Below are 24,689 nucleotides of genomic sequence, written 5' to 3'. Positions count from 1 at the left end.
CCCATGACGTAATGATCTGGACCGTTTAGAAGGTCCCACTAATATTCAACGACGGATACCAAGGGTGCGGCTTCAGTGGATCTCCGGGTCCACCGTGGTGGGTGGATCACCTGACTGTGAGGCCTACCTTGATGTACGTGCCTTAAATCCACTCCATTCATAGTGGGGCGCGTTAGAAACTACTCTTCTGATCATTTTCGTACGGATGATGAGATCTCCGTTGATTTATATTTTGCCCACAGAGACCATCTACGGTCGCAGCTTCTTGATGAACGGCCTCGATCATGACGTAGTGGTACCGGTGCAGAAGGGACGATCAGAGGGCCGAGTCCTGGTAATAGCTATCAACCCCTTAAAGAATAAAAATTTCGGTACTTTGCGGTGTGCCACGGTTGATATGCATGCGCTTGGAAATTATTTAAGAAATTGCATACTTGGCATATAATTAATTCAATTAAACTGTTTCATCGTAATTGAATCCTGAGAAAAGGAAAATTCAGCTTATTTAATTACCTGACTATCAGAATAGTGGAAATTTTCTGGACGGTTTAAAATCAAAGCATCTAATGGTCCTAACTCAACAAAAAAGGTGTCCACGAATCAGAGGTTAGGATTGTTCAAGTACTCTTATTTTAATTATAAGAGTTGGATACTTCGAGTTCGACAGTTTAGTCGGTTTGAATAGCGCTAATGCACGACATATGTACAAGTTCCGAGTGCCTGCGTATCAATCGGCATACTCTGCCAGAGCATTTCTCCCTCCTCAAAATTCCAAAATACCAACGAGGCAACAGCCGCAAGACCGTCGTAATAAGAAAAAATCAATCCGTGGGTAGTCTCGGTCATTCATTCCAAGAAAATCAATCCATCAGTCGCCTTTCATCTCTCTCTGCGTAGAAGAAACGCAAAGCATCTCGGTTTCTCTCGCTCGCAATGATACTGCTGCAGTCGCCCTCCAGATTTCTCCTCCAGATCTTGCTCAATCGCCTCCAAAGGTCTCTCTCTCTCTCTCTCTCTCGCTCGCTCTCTCTCTTCATTTTTTCCAATTTCCGTTGTTGCCCTTGTTCATCTCTTTCTAATTAGAGTTCCTTAATCCATTCTTAATTTCCACTAATTAGCAGCTCAGAAATTCATTTTCACCCATTTTCCCGTTTCGTAGTACAAAATAGATCCCTTTCTGTTTCTTTAAATAATAGATTTTAGGACACGGTGGTATTTTGGGAATGGATTTGACTATTATGCCCCCATTTATATTAATTTAGAGCTAGGGTTTTAGTCTCCTGCCTTGTTTATTGCACAATTCGGCAGCTGATTGTAGCTTTGATGATTTTATGCATGTGTATTTAGCGGTAGAGAAAATAAATTCCTGCTTGCAGTCCGAATCCTACTCCCCCATGTACGTGATATATGGGATCATTCATCTAATGGGCCCCACTGTATGATCCATGGCTGTTTGGTCATCAGGTGGGCCACAACGTGTATGAGGAAATGAATGCTCACAAAATTGATGACTGATCCACACTTGATGTACACGTTGCCCACCTGATGACTGGTTTAACCTGAATTTCTGGTCGTGGGCATGCACAGAAGGACCCGCCTTATGAATCGGCCTGATTTCTTGCACGTGAGGAGAGTAGGATTTGGATGGTGATTTGGGGCCGCTGCATTCTGGTAAGTCGCACCAGCCACTGTATGCAACAGTTCTACCCTCATCACCACAATGAAATCATGATCCACAGGATCAGGTGCAAGGCCCATGATCTTCTGGGTGATTGTGAAGCCCATTGAATAATGTGATAGTGCTGAGGATTAGATGCACCATGTAATGGTTGCATTCCTCATTTCCATACTTCACAAGCTTAAGAGTTTCTTTATTTTATTACTGATCAAAACAAAACTCACATCTCTTGCTTCCTTTTTTTGTGTCCCATCTTTTGGGTACAGTCTCTTGATGTGTCATGTTAATAATTTGGTGACTAATAGTTTGATGGGCTATTAACAAAGAGAAAGCGTGCAATTGTCTGCCTCGATTTTCTTCTATGCTTGACATTTAGAATAAGGGTAGTGCCAAGTTACCAATGGGGCATATCTTAACTTGATAAATGAATCAGTGGCTTCATGCGCTCCCTCATGTATCGTGGTCATTGCTTCTTTATACTTGGGTCTTCGGTGTAAATAGATGCACATTAAAATCACTTCTTGCTGTGGTTATTGATTTTGAACAATGCAATCTGTAGCAGCTTAAATCCAATAAGTAGTTTAGGCTGCATTTGGATGCACCAGTGAATTCATCCAGCTCAATCAAGAGAGATGACCGGATTGTAGGGGCATTTCCTTGTTTTCATAGTGAGGATGTTGCCCTCAAATTACACATAACGATATATATATATTTTTTTAAAGTACAACTTGAGAATGACATACTTATAAATCAATAGAGCAACTGAAATACACCCTTGGTTGTTGTTATGAATTTCATTTCTTACTATATTGAAAAAAAAAGATTCTTAATTACTGATGAAATTTGACCTGTAAATCTGCCTTTGTCATTGTAACTAACTTGCATTTCACGCTGATATGTTTTTTTTTTTTTTTAATTTTCTTTTTAATGCATTAATGTTTCAGTCAAGAGAAAGCAGTTGAACTAGATTGTAATGCCGTTGAATTTGGTGATGTTCGCTACCATATACAGGTAATTCTACGGCACTCTTATTCTTCTTCTTTTCCAAGGATATGGTAGGACATTGTAAACATGGATCTTAGAAACTTGTAATAGATTGAGTTCTGTACAACAGTTATCTTGGTTTTATTAATGCAATTCAGAAATAAAACAAGAGTTCATCATGTTTCACTTACAAAAATCCTACCTTGCAGTTCTCAACGAAGCATCCGCTGTCCATGCTGCTATCTGTGTCATTACCTGCACCACCTCCAGAAACTGTTTTCTTTAATGGGCTTCCTTTTGGTTCCATAGACGCCATCAAGGCAGCATACGGTGTGCTTGTGCAGATTCTTGATCCTCCAAAAGATGGATATAACCTTACAATGAAGCTCAATTTAGCAAAACTGCCACCAGATGAAGGTTCAGCAAGTTCCTTTCCCAAGGTCATTATGAGATTGCTATGGCTAATCAGAAGTGTATACAATCAGATCCTTCAAACATTTTCAACATGATCATTGATCTTCTTCCTCATTCAATTGGTTTCTACTTTTTCTTCTGTGCAGATTTTCTATCTTTTGACAAATCTCATAGTCGCCAATCATTTCATGTCAAACTAGCAGACATTTGGAAATATCTTTTTTCTTTTTCTAAAATGTCGATGTGTTTGGCTTTGAACATGCTTGAGTGGTTGATTTTCTTTACGTTTCAATATCACCTGCTTCATTCTTGTTATAAAGTAACAAGTCTGAGCTCCCTGTTGTGACTAACATGGAACTTCCCTGTTGGGTAGATGGTTTGTACATGTGTGGCCCATGGTCGGATTATCCAGGCCATTGATCTGATGGTCCTCGTCACCGATGAACCATCCCCCCCCACAAAAAAAAAAAAAAAAAAAAAAGAAAAGAAAAAGAAAAGAAAAAAAGGTCCTTTCAACTGCAACCTTTCCATCATTGGCATGAAAACACAGGGTTTAGAGGAAATGCACCAACAATCTGCATTCAGTGGAAGGAGCAAAGATTTGGTGGTTAGTATCTTCCAATTTGGGATCTTTTTTGGGCATGATCCATCAATGACTTGGATAAACTGACCATGGGCCCACATGTGCAAACTAGGTGCACAACGAGGAAGTACCCTGTTTATCATGAACAGGAAAGCTGGCCTCTAAAGTAGTTTATTGCATGTTGTTACTTTTTACCTGTTCCAACTTGTTACCCAGTGTAAAACTTTTATTATCTAGAAGGGGTTTTGGAATTAGTAAGCAATGTAAGGGCTTTTAGTCACCACAGCAACATTTGAATACCCGTGATTCAGATTTCAAAAGGGGACCTGCAACCACTGCTTTTTCCTCATCCATTAAAGAGGAAGGCACATTGCGTCAAGGGGCCACAAATCACATATAACAAGATCTGCTTCCTACTCCCCTCTTGCAAGAGAAACCACAATGACATTGGCACCTCTGCTGACATGGTTAAATGAAGCATTTAACCCCGAGAAGGAATTAGGAAAGCTGATTAATGTTAAAAAAAGAGAGCTACCATTCAGATCCGGCCACTGATGCCCAACTGATAATGTTCCTAGAACCAACCCAAATAACAATTCCAGAGAAGAAAGAAGAGAAATCCTATGGCCATCTCTGAAAGGTTTTGCTGCGACCATGTCAGAACCCTTGCTGAGCGCACCACTAAAATTCTTACAAATAGCACGTTTATCATCACGGATTACACCTACAAGAACCATCAGAATTAAGCTCAGATAAATCAGGAGGTGGGTACTGCGTTGATTTGATCTTTGACTGCTCTCTATGAATGTTCCCAATATCTCTTCAAGTCTGAAATGAGAAGTCCGATGAACTCTTCCTTGCAAGTGCCAATCCATAACAGAGGCCTACCAACGAGTGGATAAATTGGAGATTCCTTACTATTGAAGATCCTATCATTCATCTCCTTCCAAATCCCTAACAAGCAGCGAAGGAACTGAGTCTCCAAAGAGCGCTCCTTCCCACTTTAAGCGGACCAGCACTCCATTTTCAGAAAACATTGGATATGGAGAATTTTTACCTGAAAGCACCATGTTGCTTTCCTTTGTTAGTACAGTTCCATTGACTGCTGATTAGAACTTTGGTTCATCTGCCAAAAAGGTGGACTCCTAATCTCTGTATGATTATTTCTTTTTTAAGTACAGTTATATTGATTTTTTGAGTATAAGCTTGGTTCAGATTCTGGAAGCAAACTTTTACATATGATGACCCTCAAGCAACATGTTGAAACTTTTACATCCCACTGTAGTATTATATCGAACTCTGGGGTTTATCTGATTTTTTCTCTTGAAACTTATGATGTTTATACACTTCACAAAAAAATAAATAAATTCCCTTATGATGTTTCTTTCCTGATCTGTTTATCATGCTGTTTTTAACACTTGTATTTTTGTAATTACGCAGATCTACGGCATGCTCTTTTAGTAAAGATTGCTTCTGTGCGAGAAGTGGTATTAGGAGCACCACTACGAGTTATCTTGAAGCATCTTGCCAACAGGAAAGTTGCTCCAGATGTAGATCGACTAGTTGCTCTTGTCCACCGGCCTAAGGAGTCATTTTTTCTCGTTCCTCAGGTACAACCACTCCTTATCTTATCAGTCATGCTTTAAATGATTGTCCCTTTCTTATTCAAAGAAATATTTCATCAACTTTCTTCTGTATCTGCTCACATAACCATTTTATTATTTATAGGAACAGGGGAAAAAGTGTTAGTTTGTATGTTTGAAAAAAGTTAGTCGTGCATGTGCTGGTTCAAATTTTCTTGCTCTCTTCTTTACTTTTTTTTTGAGAAGTCGTAGTCTTATTTCATTGTTGGGCCTGCTGCCTGCCTGAACCAAGCTCTTTTAGTTGTGAAGCTCTGTAATTTAGCTCAGTTTCAGCTTTTAAATTAAACAACCTGCCTCTCAACTACAGATATGATGTAAACTGGAGAAGTATAAAACTCAAATGGATTTTGGTGTGGCCCAGTTTCCTCTTTTTCAGTTTTCTCTAAGTTATACATCTGACATGAATCTCGATCTACTATGAAAATTTTGTTCTACCCTCTGCACTCAATAGGGAGTTCTTATGTGGATATAAACAACATACATTCATTTGACCCATTGTAGCTGCCATATTCCTGCTGATTATAACCCTATTATATTTAAACACAAACTTTTTTTAATTGATTAAAAATGTGGCTGAATGGATCCTCTTTTTTGGGGTCTTTGCCTCTGGAGTCATATGCTCCTTAGCCATGTCTGATTCCATTAGTTATGCCAATACATGTGCAATGTAGAGCATGACAAGTAATCTGTGATAGCATAAATGATCTGTGGTTTCTTGCAAGTTTACAAATTTGATGTTATTTGAGGCTTCTCATGGCCTATGTGGCAGCGAGAGCAACTTTGTGACCTTGATGGCAGTCCACATGGCCATCTACATTTGTGGCCACAGTCCTGTAGTGGGGTCTAATGTGGGCTGAGTTGAACTCTGGTCTTCAAAATTTTAAAATGAAGGAGAGTACTACAATCCAGCTGGCCTCTACTGCTGGGAGACTTGGGAAGAAGTCTAATTCGTCTGATAAAGCAGCAGGCCGTCTGCCAGAGCTATGCTTAGGGAGTATGTTTGATGATCAGCCGAAGGTTGGCACATCACACATGCTATAGAAGCAGATCAAATCTCAAAGCCCATCTTCAGATCACATCTTCTGATTCCTTTGAATCTTAGCCTCTGATAGGGAGGTGGATGTATGCTTATTTGCACTTGAAAATAGATAGGCTTCTCCAAAACTCTCTGATGTTGCTTTAAGCATTGGCGGAAAGATCATCAATCCTGCAGATTTTGGCAGAAAGAACAGTTAATCTGGTCGCACCCTTGGCCGCAGAAGAAAAAAAGAGAGGGTGACATCTCACATAAAAACTCAGAAACAGAATATTTCCAGTTCTATGATGGAAGGAGATCATTAGTGACCAGATTATGTTGTCATGTCTGTGGTTGGTTGTAAACTTGTAATGTTACTGCTGATGCTCTGACACATTGCACGATGGCTTTTTACCCCCTCCTTCTTCACCCTCCCAGTTCAGCGAGCCCCGCCTTTCCTTTCATCTGGAAATATCCTGCCCCCCCAAATTTATTTGTTTCAGCTGTCTGGTTGGGAAAAACCGGATCCTTACTATCGATAATTTGAGAAAGGGAGGCATGCAGCTCGTCAACGTGTGCTTATGTTGCATGAAGGATGAAGAATCGGTCAATCACCTGCTGCTCCACTGCCCGTTTATTGCTCAGATTTGGTCGGATTTTTTCAGCAGATTCAATATCAGTGGATGTATCCCGGGTTCCTCCTCAAACATGCTAGCTACTGGCATGGTTTCAAGTTGGGCAAAAACAGAAATCGTATCTGGAGAATGGCTCTCCTTGCTATTTGGTGGTCAGTTTGGGAGGAGAGGAACGACAAATGTTTTAATGATAAACAATCCTCGTCTCAAGCAGTATGTTCTAGAGCCAAAAAGATGATTATAGAATGTGTGGTTAATGTTTCTGGGCTTAAGGATTATGACCTTCTGTTCTTAGGTTTGTAGGTTTTTCGGCTTTTCTGCTATCTCAGCAGATGCCTTCTCTATGTAATCTTCTCTCTCTCTCTCTCTCTCTCTCTCTCTCTCTCTATATATATATATATATATATATATATATATTTAAAATATAATCCCGTTATCTTTGAAAAAAAAAAAACATTGCACGATGGCTTTTTCTATTAGAGAGGTATGGGTTGATGATGCAAAAGCAGAAAATGTGGTATTAAGTACAGCTATAGGGAAATATTATCATAGTGCTGATGGGCTGGACGCAAATAACCTTGGCCTTCCTGGGGTTTAACAAAATCTGCGAAAGGTTGCAAGAATGTTGGGGGTAGATATTGATGTTGAGGAAGAAACTCTCAGGCTATCCTCAAAAGAATTGAAGACTGGGGTTGGGAGTAAGCAGATTTTGTGGGGGTACATGATGAGAAAAGAAACAAAAGGGATCGAGTGAGTTGGTTAACTTGATCTTGGCAGTAAGTCACAAACTCATGTTACCCACAACAAGGGCAAAGGTGCAGGACGGGAAGTTGGGAATTGGATGGCAATTATTATAAAATAATTGTTGCATCTTGGAATGTTAGGCGGATGGGCACTGACTCTTGGAAGCTGGCAATCAAGGACTTCATCAAAAGAAGCAAATTGTTTTTATGGATAAAAAATTGATGTTCTTATGCTGCAGGAAACCAAGAGGGAGGCAATGCGTGCTATTTTGGGGAGCTTTTGACAGCATTATTGGGAATGTGTCAATGCTATTGGGAGGTCTGGGGAATTCGAATGTATGGAATCCGATGGTTATTTCGAAGGTTGTTGTCATTTAAGGGAAGTGGTCCATATCTATCATCTTTAAAACTGTAACTGGTAGTTTTTGTTGTGGGCTCTTGTTAGTTTATGTCCCAAATGATTCCAACTTGTGACCTGATTTCTGAACGGTGCTAGATATCCCTGGGTGCTAGAATATCCATGGTGCTCTGGAGGGGACTTCAAGGTGATTAGATTTGTGCATGAGAAGAGAGGAGGGTCTCCAATTACAACAAGCGTGAGGGGTTTCTTGGATTCATTTAAAAAAATGAGAATTGCTTGATTTGCTGCTTCAAGGAGATAAATTCACACGGTCAAATAACCAGGAAACTCTGGCTATGTGCCAGTTAGATTTCTCATTGATGCAAATTGGGAAAGATTCTTCCTGGGTGTCAGTCAAAAGAATGTTAGAGAAGCTGATGCCGCTCATATAGACCGGTCCTTTTCTCTGCAGTTTTGGATTCATGGGGCCCAAAACTGTTCATGTTTGAAAATATGTTGATGGGACATCCAGATTTTCTGTTCTAAAAGAAAAGGGTGGTGGGATTCTTTCCAGGAAGAAGGAAGAACAGGCAGAAAGTTCACAGACAAGCTCAGATTACTCAAAAGGAAAGTTGAAAGTGTGGAATGAGTAAACTCCTAGGGATATTAATAATTCAAAAGAGTAGATTATCCAGGAAAATAACTCAATTGATAGAGAAGAGAAGCCGCGAAATATCTGTAATGCAGGGGCATTTTCACACTGGGCTCAAGTGGGGTAGCCTGTGGGATGCGGGGACACACTCGGGGTGGGCGGCCCGTGTGAGGCGGGCCCCACCTGTGTGATTTGGGTGGCTCGTGTGAGGCGGTACCCATGTGATTTGGGGCCTACGAGGGGGGTTTGACCGAGGTCCTAACCCATGAGATGTGGGGCCTGGGCTATGAGATAAAGGGATTAATTCGCCATGCTCTATCAATTCGAGCTTTTAGAGTAATTGGTTAATTGTCCTGCATCAATCTGCTAGCAAGATCATGAAGAAGGAAGAGATGCAGTTGAAATTGGAATCAATCCTGAAGATGGAACAAATATGCTGGAAAAATCTAGCGACAAATGATACATACTCCTGCAAATCACAAGTGGCAGAATACATGGCAATTATATTTCTTTGGTTAGGGCGGGTGCTTCCATTTATATAGGTAAGAAGACAAAAGCAAGTGCAGAGGACCAACACTCATTCAATTTGTCTTTGATTCAATTTCCCTCGTTGAGGTGGCAAAACTAGAGGTTCATTTCCGTCTTGACGAGATCGAAGTCTTCGATGCAAGAGGAGATTGAGCCCCTTGGCTGGATGAGTCATGCTTGCCTTCTATCAGTTTTATCAGGGCATTATTAAAGAAGTCTTAGTTGAAGTATTTGATGCATTCTATGAAAGAGCACATCTTTTATTGCTTGATCCCTAAAAGGATGGAGCTGAAGAGGTGCTGGATATCCGTCCTTTATCCTTCTTGGTAGTCTGTACAAAATCGTTGGCAGATAGATTTTGTTAGCGATTGGCAATATTATATTGCTTGAGAAAAGTGCTCATTGCAGGTGGAAGTATCTTATATGGCCCTTTGATTGCTTGTGAAGATTTTGATGAATACTGTAAAGAAAGCCCATAAGGGATTCATTTTGAAAGTGGACATGTAGAAAGCTTATCACTTTGTAGATTGGGAGTTCCTCAGTGATGTTATGGTCAGAATAGGTTTGGGTATAGGTGGAGATGGCTTATCTTGCCCCCCTTTATGTAGTTTTTTATTTTGATCAATGGCATTCCTATTGGGTTCTTCAAAAGCAGCTGGAGTGGTTGTCAGGGTGGTTTGATATCTCCCTTTTTGTTCACAATCATTGCAGATGTTTTAAGTTGCATGCTTGTGGAGGTGATGCATCCGAGCCGCACAAGTTGGCTGGTCAAAGATTGGGCCTATCCGGGATCAAGGATTTGGGCCATCTAGCAGTCTAGATTGAAGATTTGAACCACTTTGAGGCTCTAGATTGATCTAATGGAAGATCAACGCTCCTAATATGCACTATGGTTAGAATTAAAGCGAGGGTTCGATTCCCCTCCTTGGCTTTACCTGATACACGTGGTTGTGGGTGATTGCGTAGATCTGCAGGGATTAGTCTCACTTCAAAAAGAGGTGGGGACACCCTGTGTCTCCAAAAAATAAAAAAAATAAAATGCACTATGGAGCACATCTGTAGTCATTTCCTTAGTTGTTGGAGTTAAAGTTAGTTGAGCGAGTATCCTTTAGTACATTCATCACTTATTTTGTGTGCCATTTTTCTTGCATCAAACTTTGGATGACTTTGAATTGGTCTCATTTGAAAGCCTACCCAGTTATCTTTCAAATGAGCCCAAGATTATTCAGTTTTAATAATGTTTGAATTATAGGAAGTTTTCAAAAGTCATGTATGGTTGTGACAGGATTAAGAGATATTTTGGTCATTGTAATGTTGTATTTGATATGGATAAGAATAGAAACAATGGAAGGTTAGGATTATATTAGGTTCCCTTTGCTTTGAGAATAAGTATATAAGCATGAAACGATTCTTTTATGAAGAGTTATGATGCTTGTTTTTAGTTAAATTATTTCCCTCCTATTTAAAGCATGAGTTGATTTCCTTTGGGCATATATTGCCTGCGATAAACCAAGAGCAGGGAAATGTTGCGATTACTGGCGTAGTGGCTAGTATGCTGTTGGATATCAATCCACAACCCTTTATTTTTATTTTCCATTGCATCTGTGAAGAAATTTTGTGGTTTGATCTCCAGGAAAGAGGTGCGCATGCTAAACAAGATTCTCCTCTTTTATTTATTTATTTATTTAATTTGGTTTTGTCAAAGGGCATTGGCCCTTGGCCTTATTGAGGATTGAGAGTGGGATCTGTTGATGTTTTTGGTATACGTAAAGCATGCTGGTGATACATTATAACTTGTTAGCAAATCAGTCTGAGACGCTCTAATGCATATGGATATTCTTCTAGTAATGAGATTGTTTCGGGATAGGGGTTAATATGGTCAGTGTTCAAAGTATCGGTATCGCTACAAGTTTCGCTAGCTAGGGATACGGAAACAATATCGATATCGGCAATAATATTGCTGATAACCAGAAATGCGGGGAAACATGGGAAAAACGGTGGAATTTTTAGTGAAACTTTAGGAGATGTTAAAATTTACATATTTGCATATTTAGAAGTAAAAAAAATTGCATATATAACAAGTTTCCATTTAATGAGGCCTTAAAAGCATGTGCTGTTGCAAGAAATCAATCCAACCATCCCATCCGGCCTATTTAACCATCCAACCTTCCATCCAAACATCCATCAATATTGCAAAATATCAACAATACATGATATTTCACCAAAAAATCATTAACAATTGGAAAGGAAACGAAAGATTGTGATCACGCATGTTTTTTTTTTTGAAAAGCAACGATTTTGCATTAAAAGGAAGGAGGGAACAAAAAATAGCAGAGAAAGGAACATAGAAAAAATAAAAAACAACAGAAAGGGCTATGCTGAGATAGTGGGAGCCATTAAGCAACAAGAAAAGAAAAATCTACTTCCCTTAAGGAATCAACGTACATAGCCCATTCGATCACCAGATTTTTTGCTTTGAAGATTACTGGCTCGGCAGAGGAGTTTCTGAAGCACCTATCGTTTCTTTCAACCTATATGGACCACCACGTAGCGAGGATAACCATTCTCCATATCTGCGTCTTGTTTTTCCCAAACCTGAAGCCGTGCCAAGCTTTGAGGAGGAGGTCCACAGAACCTGATATGCACTTGTTGATGTGAAACCATCTTGCAAACTCAGCCCATACATGAGAGATAAAGGGGCAGTTTAACAGTAAGTGGTCGATCGACTCCGCATTCTTCATACAACAGAGGCATATATTGGGAAGAACCTTCCCTCTTTTCCCGAAGTTGTCAATAGTCAGGATCTTATTAGCAACCAGCCAGGCAAAAGCCACTATTTTCGCGGGGTGGATATCAGAAGGGGAAGAATCTGATTATAGAAAGATTTGACCGAGAAGGTAGAGGACTTCTCCATTCTCCAGATGATTCTGTCAGCAGCCTCGGGATTAGGATTAGAATTGTAGATGTAGTCCAGTAGATTGATGAGGTTGGGAATCTCCTAGTCTTCAAGATTTCTTCTACAGCGAACATTCCAATCTGATTTACCCTCTTTTGAAGAGTAACAGTCGGCTACGCTGATGTCTTGATTGGGAGCTAACCGAAAAATTGACGGGAAGACGTCTTTGAGAGGTTTATCTCGTATCAATGGATACTTCCAAAATCTGATCCTATCGCCTTTGCCTAGCTCATAACCAACACCTTTGAGAACCTCATTTTGGAGGCAGAGAATGCCTTTTCAGATGGTCGAGGCCCTAAGCTGACGAAGTGTTAGTCCACCATCCCTTGAACGAGCTGTCATACTTGCACTTGATAATGGTGTTCCACAGACTGCCATTTTCTGAACCTAACCTCCATATCCACTTTCCGAGAAGGGCCCTATTCATCTGCTTGAGGTCTTTAATACCTGCTCCACCCTCTCTTAGATGCTTGTAGACTTGCTTCCAGCCCATGAGATGAAATCTCTTCTTGTCCTCTTTTCCGTGACATAAGAAATTGCGTCTTAGTTTGTCGATAGAGGTCAAAACAGAAGACGGGCATCTAAATAAGGACATGTAGTAGATGAGAAGATTGGAGAGAGCGGACTTGATGAGAGTTAAGCGACCGCCTAACGATAGAAAACGACATTGCCATTTGGCGAGAAATTTCTCAAACGTAAGAATCACTTTTGTTCCATACCGATTTAGGAGGCGAGCCAATGCAAAGCGGAAGGCCGACGTAAGAGGTCGGGAAAGAGTCTGCGCAACAGCCAAAACGAGTCGCGAAGACGTGTGCCTCTTCTTTGTCCAAGTTGACCTCGTAAATCTTTGATTTGGCCATGTTGAATCGTTTTGGCTGTGGATATCAGAAGGGAAAGAATCTGATTATAGAAAGATTTGACCGAGAAGGTAGAGGACTTCTCCATTCTCCATATGATTCTGTCAGCAGCCTCAGGATTAGGATTGGAATTGTAGATGTAGTCCAGCAGATTGATGAGGTTGAGAATCTCCCAGTCTTCAAGATTTCTTCTACAACGAACATTCCAATTTGATTTACCCTCTTTTGAAGAGTAACAGTCGGCTATGCTGATGTCTTGATTGGGAGCTAACCGAAAAATTGACGGGAAGACGTCTTTGAGAGGTTTATCTCGTATCAATGGATACTTCCAAAATCTGATCATATCGCCTTTGCCTAGCTCATAATCAACACCTTTGAGAACCTCATTTTGGAGGCGGAGAATGCCTTTCCAGATGGTCGAGGCCTTGTAAGCTGACAAAGTGTTAGTCCACCATCCCCCGAACGAGCTGCCATACTTGCACTTGATAATGGTGTTCCACGGACTGCCATTTTCCGAACCTAACCTCCATATCCACTTTCCGAGAAGGGCCCTATTCATCTGCTTGAGGTCTTTAATACCTGCTCCACCCTCTCTTGGATGCTTGCAGACTTGCTTCCAGCCCATGAGATGAAATCTCTTCTTGTCCTCTTTTCCATGACATAAGAAATCACGTCTTAGTTTGTCGATAGAGGCCAAAACAGAAGACGGGCATCTAAATAAGGACATGTAGTAGATGGGAAGATTGGAGAGAGCGGACTTGATGAGAGTTAAGCGACCGCCTAACGATAGAAAACAACATTGCCATTTGGCGAGAAATTTCTCAAACGTAAGAATCACTTTGTTCCATACCGATTTAGGAGGCGAGCCAATGCAAAGCGGAAGGCCGACGTAAGAGGTCGGGAAAGAGTCTGCGCAACAGCCAAAACGAGTCGCGAAGACATGTGCCTCTTCTTCGTCCAAGTTGACCCCGTAAATCTTTGATTTGGCCATGTTGACTCTTTGTCTAGAAACCACCTTGAAGCAGCGAATAGCAGTACGAAGGTTGTCCATCTTGACAGTGGAAGCCTCTGAGAAGATGAGGATGTCGTCAGCGAATTGGACGCGCGAAATCCCACTGAGCATGCCTTCCATGATGAGGATGTCGTCAGCGATTTGGCCTTTTTGAAGCATCCAGAAACTACCTCGAAGCAGCGAATAGCAGTACGAAGGTTGTCCATCTTGACAGTGGAAGCCTCTGAGAAGATGAGGATGTCATCAGCATATTGGACGTGCGAAATCGGACTGAGCATGCCTTCCATGCTGATGCCACTTAGGATACCTTCTTCCTGGCCTTTTTGAAGCATCCTGGATGGGGCCTCGCCCACAATGAGAAAGAGAAAGGGGGATAGGGGGTCACCTTGTCTAAGGCCCCTATGGCTCTTGAAGTAGCCTTTCGGAGAGCCATTAAGAAGAACTGAGAAGGGAGAGCCTATGCATTCAGCTATCCACCTGCTCCATCTGTCTCCAAACCCCATTCGCTTCAGCATATAGAGGAGGAAATCCCAGTCGACGTGATCATAGGCCTTTTCGACATTTAGGCTGCATAAGATGCTTTTCGAGCCAGATCTGGAAGAGTGAAGACATTCTTTGGCTATTAGAGCACAGTCGACGATCTGTCTGCCCGGGATAAACGCACATTGATTTGAGGAGATGATCGAGCCAATCACCTTCTTTAGGTGGGTAGCCAGCACCTTCACCAGAATTTTATAACGGCCTCCGATTAAGCTGATTGGTCTAAACTCGTTGAAGGAGGCAACACCCATGAATTTGGGAATGAGGGCTATGAAGGAAGACTCGAGGTCTTTAGAGAGCCTGCTTCTGTCATGGAATTCCATCAGAAAATTCATAACGTCCGCTTTTATGGTCTCCCAAAAGTGGTGGAAGAAGCGAATAGGAAACCCGTCAGGGCTGGGAGCCTTTTCACCATGAAGAGAATCAATGGCTGCTTTCACCTCTTCCGCTGAGGAGGAGGATTCCAGAGATTGAGCATCAGCAGGGGATAAAGAGTTCACCTGGAGGTTATCAAGACGGGGTTTGTCCTAAGAGTCGCCTTTGAGCAAGTTGCTGAAATGGGAAATAGCCTTCATCTCAATCGTATGTTGGTCTTCAGTACGAGAGCCATTGATTAAGATGCTGTCGATCTTGTTGGCATTGGACTGCATACTGGCTAGCCTGTGGAAGAATTTCGAATTTTTATCACCTTCTTTAATCCATTTAGCGCGAGATTTTTTGCTTCCAAGAGATTTCACTCTCAAGAACTCTGGCGGAGAGGCTCTGGATTAGCTGAATTCTCCTAGCTAACATTGGTGTTATTATCGAGATTTCTTCAGCTTGCGAGTCGATCGACTGAATCTCTGATATAATCGTTTCCATTTCACGTTCTCTAATGCTCCATTCTTTTTTGCTTCCACTGCTTTAATTTGTCTTTTAGAAGCCTGAGCTTGGAACTGAGTCTGTAACCTGCAAAACCTTGAACCTGAAGGCCGTTCCTCCAATCAGAAACCATTTTGTAGAATCCTGGAATTTCATGCCACGAAATGTCGAACCTGAACGGCTTAGGGCCCCAATTGAGTTCCTCAATAGAGAGGATGATCGGCCAGTGGTCGGAGGTAGTTCTTGGGAGAATAAACTGGAAGGCAGGAGGAAATTGATCCATCCATTCAGGAGAATAGGAATCGGTCCAATCTTGACAGAATAGGGTTTAATCTCCCATTGGTCCAAGTAAACCTAGACCTGAGCAAAGGAAGATCCATTAGGGCATTGTCGTCGATCCAATCAGAGAAAGCTTTCATTGTTGGGCTAATTCTTGAACCTACGGACTTTTCATCTGCATATCTGATAATATTGAAGTCACCTGCGAAGCGGCAAGGGCCTGGAAATCTCTGTCTGGAAGCAGTCAACTCTTCCCATAGATTTTTCCTTTCAACTTCTACTGAGGGGCCATACATAGAACAAATGAGCACAGAGGAACCCGTTGCAATGTCCTTCAAAATGACAGACAACGAAAAACTTCCTGACCAGCTCTGTTGGAGTACCCAACAAGAGGAAATCCAGGCCACTAGAATACCACCAGCTGAACCGTTAGCCTCTAGGGAGGCCCATTTGACGTCCTTTGCCTTCTAGAGGGAGCGCATCAGCCGATCGTCGAAATTTTGCACTTTTGTTTCCTGGAGGCATATCATTTGAGTGTTGTTTCTCCCACATGAATCTTTTATAATCTGTCTCTTTTGCTTTGAGCCCACTCCCTTCATGAGTAAACTGAACTGCCCCGGGTTATCTGCCGCCCTGCTTCAGAGAAAATAGAAACAGAATTCCCCAAACTCGTTTCTAGCCACTGAAGCTCTCTGGAACTGCACGATCTGGATAGCCGCTTTCTGGGAGATCTTGACGTTGAGAGGGGTTTCCCACGGGTTTCAACGCAGTGGAATAAGGCGATGGAGTCTTCTAGACAGTCCCCGAAGGACAATCTTAACGCTGCCTACATGGCCCATGGCATCCCTGATCCATTTCTTCTTGTGGATTACATCAACGAGTTTAGCCTTACTCTCTTCAGCGAACTTCTTCATGTCTAAAGCGTCTTCCTGGAGGCCTGTGAACCCATCTTTGATTTGTAAGGTCTCTACTTCGATGATTTCCTCTTCCGGATCATCTTGAAAGAGAGAAACGAGGTTGTGATCAGACCAATTGAACTGGGTAGAGGGATGGGAAGGCGAATGGAAAGAGGAGGGAGATTGGTTATCCGAGTAGTCATCATCGTCCGTGCTCCCCCTTGAGCAGGAGTCGAAGAGGACCACATCATTGCTTGGCATACCCACATTAAAGAGATTCAACTGTTGGAAGTTGGAGGTATGGATGGGGTGGGGGATGATCCAAGGACTCTGATGATCTTTGGATTAAGAGGGAGCTGGGATCATACTATCATCGCATCATTGCGCCGAGATAAGCAAAAGATTGAGATCTAGGTTTTTTTTTTTTTTTTTTGGGGGGGGGGGGGGGGGGGGCGGGGGCGGGGTGAGGTCTGCATGATCTTGCAAGGAAGAAACAGGAACTGAGAAATCGTCCCTAACTCGATTGCTATTAGGCTCCGCCCTGAAATTAGGTTCGGATCCCGTCTTGGGATAGATGTGCGAGTCGAGAGGAGTGATCGCTACGTCATTCGGTTTGGGTTCCAACCAGGGAGGGTTGAGCGCTGAAGGGTCTGGATAAGCAACACCTAGTGCCTGAACGAAGCACGATAGTGAAACCTTTGACTGTGAGTCGAGAGGAGCGATCGCCCCGTCATTCGGTTCGGGACCCGACCTGGAAAGATCGCACGCTGGAGTGTCTGGCAACACATGGCGCCCGAACGAAGCGCAATGGTGATAGCACTGAAGCCTGGGATATCACGAGATTACGTGGCAGCCTCTCTGTCGCACAGCGCGCCCGTTCAGTAGCTCGAGGTGCTGACGTTTCCTGCATGGTGTTGGCACGTGTCACAATCCCCGCCGCTGGATGAAGGATCAGCTCGGGATTTGGGATTTTTATAGCTGCTGGAGGGGTACGTGGCGCTTGGAGATGAACAACCTTGGGATACGGGTCGCCAGCTGCATGATGGGAGCCACGTGTCGCCCGGAGATGTAGGCGGGTGGCTGTCGCATTGATAGCTTCTGCTGCAGTGGTGGGACTGGTGTTCGGTACTCCGCTGTAGTACTGAGACCATGCTCCTTCCATCGCCGGTCCTGTGGCTTCCGGGGGCAGAGATTCCCTCAATCTCCATAGGTCACCCTATCTCGGAGCGGTGGAATCTTTTAATTCCGTTTCCAGAGGAAGGATGATGCTTCTGTTGTCTACCAGCACCGTGATCTGGTGAGGTAATGGACTCCCCTTTTGTTTTCTAATCCTCATTCTCAAGACAACCATTTCTTCTCCGCTCTTAGTCTTTGAATCGATTTCTATGAAGGAGCCTAAGAGGGAGGCCACCGACATGAAGAAGTCCTCCACCCAGAGCTCTAGGGGGATCCCCCAAACGAGGATCCAAACATCTTCCGTCCCAAATAGGGAGAACTCATTCCATCGCTTCGCATTGGAGATCGGTCCGTCCGTGAATACCGAGCCTGCGATGATCAGGATGTCCAGATTAACACCTGAGTTTCCTTTGATCCACAGTTCATTATATCTAATGGGTCTGATGGAATACATATCGGGTTGGATTCTGCTGCATTCATCGATCCACTTTTTGGCTTGGGGTATGGATGTTCCTTCTTTTATGAGCAGCACGATCGAATCTTGCAGTTCCTTCATCGAGTTGTGCAGAACTTGCTGATCGATGGTCAGCATGTATTTCGTTTCTGGAGAGGATGGGGGCTCGGAGTTATCCTTCTTCTCTTTCCTGGTTCGACCTTTTTTCTTATTGATGTCATTTCCTTTTTGCTTGTCTTGGGGCTTTGTCGGACCATGGGGGTGAAGAACAGCATCTCTGAACGACCGACCTTCTGTTAGCGGAGTGTTATTTGCAGAGACCAGAAGGATTGTATTCTTCTGTGTCTTTGACTGGACCGCGGAGGAGGATGGCTTGAGATTTATGGAGCTGCGTTCGGTTCGTATCTCGCCCTCTGCACCAGCATCTTTTTGCCACCGAAGCTCTCTCCATTCAGTGTTTGAATTGCATTAAAAAGATCTTCTTCTGAGCTCATCCTGATCAGAGCAAAGCCTCCGTATTGCCCGGTTGCTCAATCCCTTGGCATTATCACGTCCATGACCACCCCTGCGCGACCGAATACTCGTGAAATGTTGATTGGCAGCCATCCCTTAGGATATCCTTTGGCATAGAGAGTGGGGTAGCTTTCTATAGATCTGTATTTTGTTTTTCCTCTCACCTTTTCTTTTCCATTTCTGTTAGTGACCTTCGTCCACGAGTCCATTTCCGATCTGTTCCTCTGACGCGTAGTGCCATCTGGATACGTTTCCATCGTTGCTACAGTCGTTGGCTCGTTGTCGTCTCCATCATCATCATCTCATCGTTGTCGTCAGCAATGCATGTTTCAAAGGGAGGGGATCTTGGTTGAGGAGGGGTTGAGGGTAGCTAGATGTTTTTCGGTAGTTGGGGAGGAGGTAGTCTGGGCACCGATGTGCAGGTGGGATTTAGGTGATTGTGATCACGCATGTTGCGATATCGATAATATCGAGACATTATCAATATTATCAACGACAAATTGAACACTACATATAACCATGTGCCCATAAAAAAAATTGAAATAATTTTTTTTTTCTAATAAATAAAAATTTGATGATATCAATACGTTGGCGATATTATTGAAATATCCTCGATACACTTATGATACAAGCATTACCTAAAATTTACACAGTTGAAAATATTGGCGATACATTGGCGATATTGATGCATTGGCAATACAAGTGACACCTAGAATTTATATAGTTGAAAATATTGGCGATTACATTAGCGATATTGATACATTGGTAATACTTAGCGATACATTGCTAATACCTGAAATTTCTGATACTACTAGCGTTATCGGTATCGCTACCAGTGTTATCGGTATTGCTGAGCTGAAGATAAAGATTATATCGGAGATAATTCGAACACTGAATATGGTTAAAAGTAGTATTAATGGCTTGAACTTGGAGCACAACAAGCCACTCACATTACTTCTGTGCTTAGGATGCTGCGCAGAATATCTTCATCAAAGCATTTGGGAATTCTGTTATGTGTTGGCAGACCCCTTCAGGCAGTTCCGATGTGGTGGAAAGATTTGAGAGAAAGCCTCGTGGAAGTACTGGACCTTACATTGCGCTTTAGGATGACCCTGTTCAAGTGTGCTCTCGCAAACATGCCTGTGTATCTGAGGTCTTTGTTCAAATCCTCAGCCCATGTTGCGGATCAGCTTGAGACACTTCAAGAGAAATTTCTATGGAATGACAAGGATGACAGCCAGGAGGATGTGCATATCTAAGAGAATGGTGGTTTGGCTATAAGGTCACTTAGGCAGGTAATTGGGCCTGTTTGGGAAATGGGGGTGGCTCAACGGACATACGGAGTGTGCTCTGTGGAAGAATGTTTTAGCAGCGATATATGGAGTGATACAGAATGGTTGGGGAATCAATTTTGCCAATCATAGAAGGGCCTCCTTTATTTGGAGGGCTGTATCGATAGTTGAGGCTGATTTTGGCTAGTGTGTTAGATACAAAATCAGGATGGGGGATAAGAGTTGGTTTTTGGGCAGATTGTTGGTGCAGGGAGACACCCTTTATGCAGGAAGTCTGTGTCTCATTTTTTATTGTGAGAAAGGAGCAATGGTCCAAATTTTCTTCCAAAGAAGTGGGGGAAAGTGTTCTTGGGCTGGTGTTTCAGAGCAATCTCCTAGAGGACGAGATCCAATGCTAGACCAAATGTTTAAAACTAAATTGCTTGAGGCAATGACTGGTGGATGGCGGTGGAAGAAGCAATAGAAGAATGTGGGAGCTGCAATCTAATGGCATCTTCTTGGTGAATTCCTTTCTTGATAAATTGGAAAAAGGTCTTCTCCAGTTGGGTAAGGCGAATGTGTTTTGTTGGACAGCACTCTGGACAAAATTCTTACACTGGACCACTTAAAAAATGGGGGACTCATCTCTTACCAAACAGGTGCTCACTGTGTCATGCTCATAAGGAGAATATTCCCCATTTTTTGTTGTATCGCCATTTTGCCTCGAAGATAGAGGCAGCAATCTTTGATCGTTTTGAAATTATGTGGGTGATCCTTGGGTTGGTGAAGGATATGTTTTCAAGCTGGTGGAACTGTGGCATATTGCCCATGAGAATTTGTTGTGGAAGACAGCAATCCGTTATGCCCTTTGGTGCATATGGCTGGAAAGAAATGCCTGAATTTTCCAAGGTAGTGTCTCAAAGTCATTGGGAGATTGCATGGAATCACGTGTCAAATGCTAAAATCAAATTGGCAAGAGGTCATTAGAACCGGTCTGGGTCAGTCAAAGTGAAGTCGATGGCGTCCTCCGTTGTGGGTTGGTTTAAGCGGAACTTCGATGGGGTATCCAGGGCCAGCTGGGATACGCAGGACACTTGGTGATCATCTTGGTAAGTTGGTAACTATATTATTTCTTTTTTGGGTCCAGTTGGTGTTCAAGATTCCAATTTTGTGGAGGCGGCTTCTGTGCTTGAAGCTATGAAAATCATCATTGGCCATAAGACTGGCAATGGACCAGGCCTGGGCCCAGCAGAATTAAAAATTTGAATAGGCCTGGCCCTACCAGTTCAAAATCCAGGCCCAAGCCGGCCCATTGCCAGGCCTAATTGGTCGCCAAGTGACAGATCTTATTGTTGAAGGTGATTTGATAATTCAATCAGATAGATAGTCTTAGACTGGTCATTGCCAATTGTTGGTTGAAAATATTATGATGGAGGTTATTGATTTATGTGCAAACATGATCATTTTGTTCTCGCATGTCCATAGAGAAGCAAATGCCGGTGCTGACTCCTTGGTGAAGGATGGTGTCTCATGGGATTTTTTATGTATTGATAGTTGTGTTTAAGCAGGGTGGGTTTGGGGCGGTATTGTGTTGTACACTTTTGGTTTTCTGTGGGTTTCGTTTTTGTTGCATGTTTGTGCTATTCTGATTCTCTTTCCATTTCTTTTTAATAAAATTTCGAGATATTTATAGAACTTTTTATGAGGTTCTCACTATAAATTTGAGACATGTTAAACTACCTTTTCGTTTTAATTACTCTACCAGAAGTCATTAATATGTACTGGATTAACAACACACTGAATATTTTATGAGGTTCTCACTACATATTTGAGACATGTGAAACTACATTTTCATTTTAATTACTCTACCAGAAGTCATTAATATGTACTGGATTAACAACACCCTGTTTTATGGCAGGCTGAAAAGGTAACTGTGGTATTTCCCATGAGATTTAAGGACTCCATTGATATTGTTCTGGCGACATCCTTCTTGCAGGTAAAACAATTACTTCTTCAATTTTATCCACCTCAATGCTCATATTCTAGAGAAACACACTGGACATGATTTTTTATTTTGGCACTACAATGAAATCTGAATCATCTTCATCTCAAAAATTGATTCTTAAAAATCTCATAGCTTGGCTTTCTTTGATAATATGTTTGAAAGAGTAAAAGAGGTATCTTTAATTTCCTGAAGTTTAAATTTCTCAATATTCAAATCTAGGATATAGTCGTTCTGCCTATACTTTGGTCAGTTGTTTTGTACTCTAAAATTTAGGCTGATAAGGTAAAATCACTGTTCAGGAATTTGTTGAGGCAAGGCGCACCGCTGGACTTAATATGGCCCCTCCATGTCAGTGGTCTCCATCTCCTCCTCTGGAGTTAAGAGGAGCCCCTAGTCAAGCATTAACTGCAAATGCTGGATTTGTTACTTTTGGTAATGCTGGAACCTGGAACCGAAGCTCCTTTTGTTTTCCTCTGTTGAGATCCTCTTCTAATACTCCCTTGTTTCTGCAGTGATTTTCCCACGCCATGTTGAAGGCAGAAAACTGGACAGAACTGTTTGGAGTTTATTGACGTTTCATGCGTATGTTAGTTATCATGTAAAGGTGAGTTTGTATTGTGACCCCCCATGCAGCTTTGTTCATCACAATTTGCATCTTCCTTGTTGCTTTCATCATGGCCCATGGTAAGTCTGCCATTAGCACAAGTCAGCGCCCTTAAATGTCCTTTCACCTGCCAAGCTTTTATATTTATGCATGTATGCTAGCATGTGGAGTCTCCATTTCCCCTTTTTGATTAAATATCATTCAAGTAAAAAAGGGCGTTAGAGAGATTTCATATTTGTAAAAGCTTTGATCTCAGCCCTTTGCGTCTTCACATACAGTGTTCAGAAGGTTTCATGCATACCAGAATGAGGCGCCGTGTTGAGTCACTTATTCAGGTAATTTCTTTGACACCATCAGCTACTCGCTCAGGTTTTCTTTCCATTTTGCTTAATAGTTCTTACTCCAGAATCTGGGTTGCCAATATAAGAGATGAAATCCATTTCTGTTCTGTGTATACAAAGTTATCATGCAAGAGACATACTGAGGAAACTCAAGTAGAGGAAAGCTCCTCGTATCATCTTTGCATTTGAGATACTCGGGCACTCCAATCCATCTATGTGAACTGTCCATCCAGTCTAACCCACTCTTAACAGGCTGCTGTGAATGATCTGATGATCCCATCCATCCTGTCTTTGGAACAGGCACCTCTTGGAAATTTCTTATGTTGCGAGGTGGCCCATAAAGAGTGGCTGTGAGTTGGACTGAATGGACGGTCCAGATTGGTCCAGATTGATTGGTTTTTGAGTGTTGATGTGTCTGAATGCAAAGATTGTGCAATGAGCTTCCCTATATGTTACTGTAGAAACCAATCCCTATTCTCATTGTAGATCCCTAAAATGTTACCTTCTCACTGAATCAAATCACAGTCAGTGTGATGAAGTGGATATTACCATTCCTTTGCATTAACATTGATGATCTAGGCTCCAAATTGCAATTACGTCACTTTCAAGTTGGACCTGAAAGGGATGTAAGTTATGCAACTGCAATTGGAGGGATTCTTCCTCTTGAATTCAAGGAAGTACCATCAACCTTTGTCATTTCTTGTACATTAATATGAGGGTTTGCAATGCAATTTCCTTGTGGATCCAAAAGCAGCCTTACTAGCTCTTTGAGTTTTGAAGTTGTGTTTAATTGCATAATCATAATGGTTCTCTCACCTTTTTTGGTTCTCTTGTGAGTCGTTACTATTTTAAGAAATGGTTCGCTTGTTATGAAAGCACCTTGACAAGGCATTCTTCCCTATTTCTACCATATGCATCAGGCTCTTGATCGTGCGAAGCCAGAAATGGAGAAATCAAAGAAAACTACATCCGGGAGATCCTTCAAACGGCTGGTTTGATTCCACCATATTACCCTCAATGTTGGTGAAGCTATTCATACTTTTTATGGCTTCAAAATTGCTAAGCAAACTTATATTTATTTTCCTGTAGAGCCTCAAGGATGCACGCAGCAATTCAAATTCTTGAAGGTCTGTAGGTTGTGACGATTATTAGCAATGAAAGGACCTGAAAAGTGAAGGAATGCCTTCGGAAAGGGGCAGGAAGGCAGGAAAGGATAGCGGTGATTGGTTTTCCCTTTACCCACATAAATTCCCTTATTCGATTGTAGAACAGAATGTTTGTTTCTTATTATTTGGCAGCCAGTGCTATTCTTCATGCCTCCTAATTGGTGTAGGCAATGATTAAAATTAGGTAGGTGAGACTCCAAATGTTCCTTTTCAATCAGAAGGGGCTGTTTGATTTTCCAATTACAGTGGTAATTCAAGGTAAATGGGTAATAATTATTTTCCTTTGTATTTCTGGTTGGATTTTTAAGGTGATGTTGACAGCCACCTTTCATTTATAGCACTCCTCACGTCACCCGAGGAGAAAAATGTTAGATTGTGGGGCCTTCCATGATGTTTGTGTCTTATCCACACCGTCCATCCCTTTATTAGTCAACTCATTTTAGGGCATGAGCTGAAAAATGAGGCAGATCCAAAGATCAAGTGGACCACACGACAGGAAACAATGGGAATTGAACTCCTAACATTGAAAGCTTCTTGAGGACC

The 24,689-nt window shown here is 42.2% G+C and overlaps 1 protein-coding gene across 1 annotated transcript; it reads left to right on the top strand.

Annotated features, from left to right (window-relative positions):
* The first annotated feature begins 785 nt into the window (after positions 1 to 785).
* Positions 786 to 24,331, top strand: LOC131245543 (actin-related protein 2/3 complex subunit 2A). Its single transcript, XM_058245072.1, has 10 exons — positions 786 to 995; positions 2,623 to 2,689; positions 2,872 to 3,079; positions 5,100 to 5,269; positions 21,949 to 22,026; positions 22,335 to 22,467; positions 22,548 to 22,639; positions 22,918 to 22,974; positions 23,901 to 23,972; positions 24,070 to 24,331. Exons 1-10 carry the CDS (start codon positions 934 to 936, stop codon positions 24,103 to 24,105), a joined length of 975 nt encoding a protein of 324 aa, XP_058101055.1. The 5' UTR covers positions 786 to 933; the 3' UTR covers positions 24,106 to 24,331.
* The last annotated feature ends 358 nt before the right edge of the window (positions 24,332 to 24,689 follow it).

The sequence above is a fragment of the Magnolia sinica genome, chromosome 5 (assembly GCF_029962835.1).
Source record: "Magnolia sinica isolate HGM2019 chromosome 5, MsV1, whole genome shotgun sequence".
Taxonomy (NCBI): domain Eukaryota; kingdom Viridiplantae; phylum Streptophyta; class Magnoliopsida; order Magnoliales; family Magnoliaceae; genus Magnolia; species Magnolia sinica.
The sequence above is the reverse complement of the archived record's forward strand: the minus strand, read 5'-3'. Positions and strand labels throughout refer to the sequence as shown.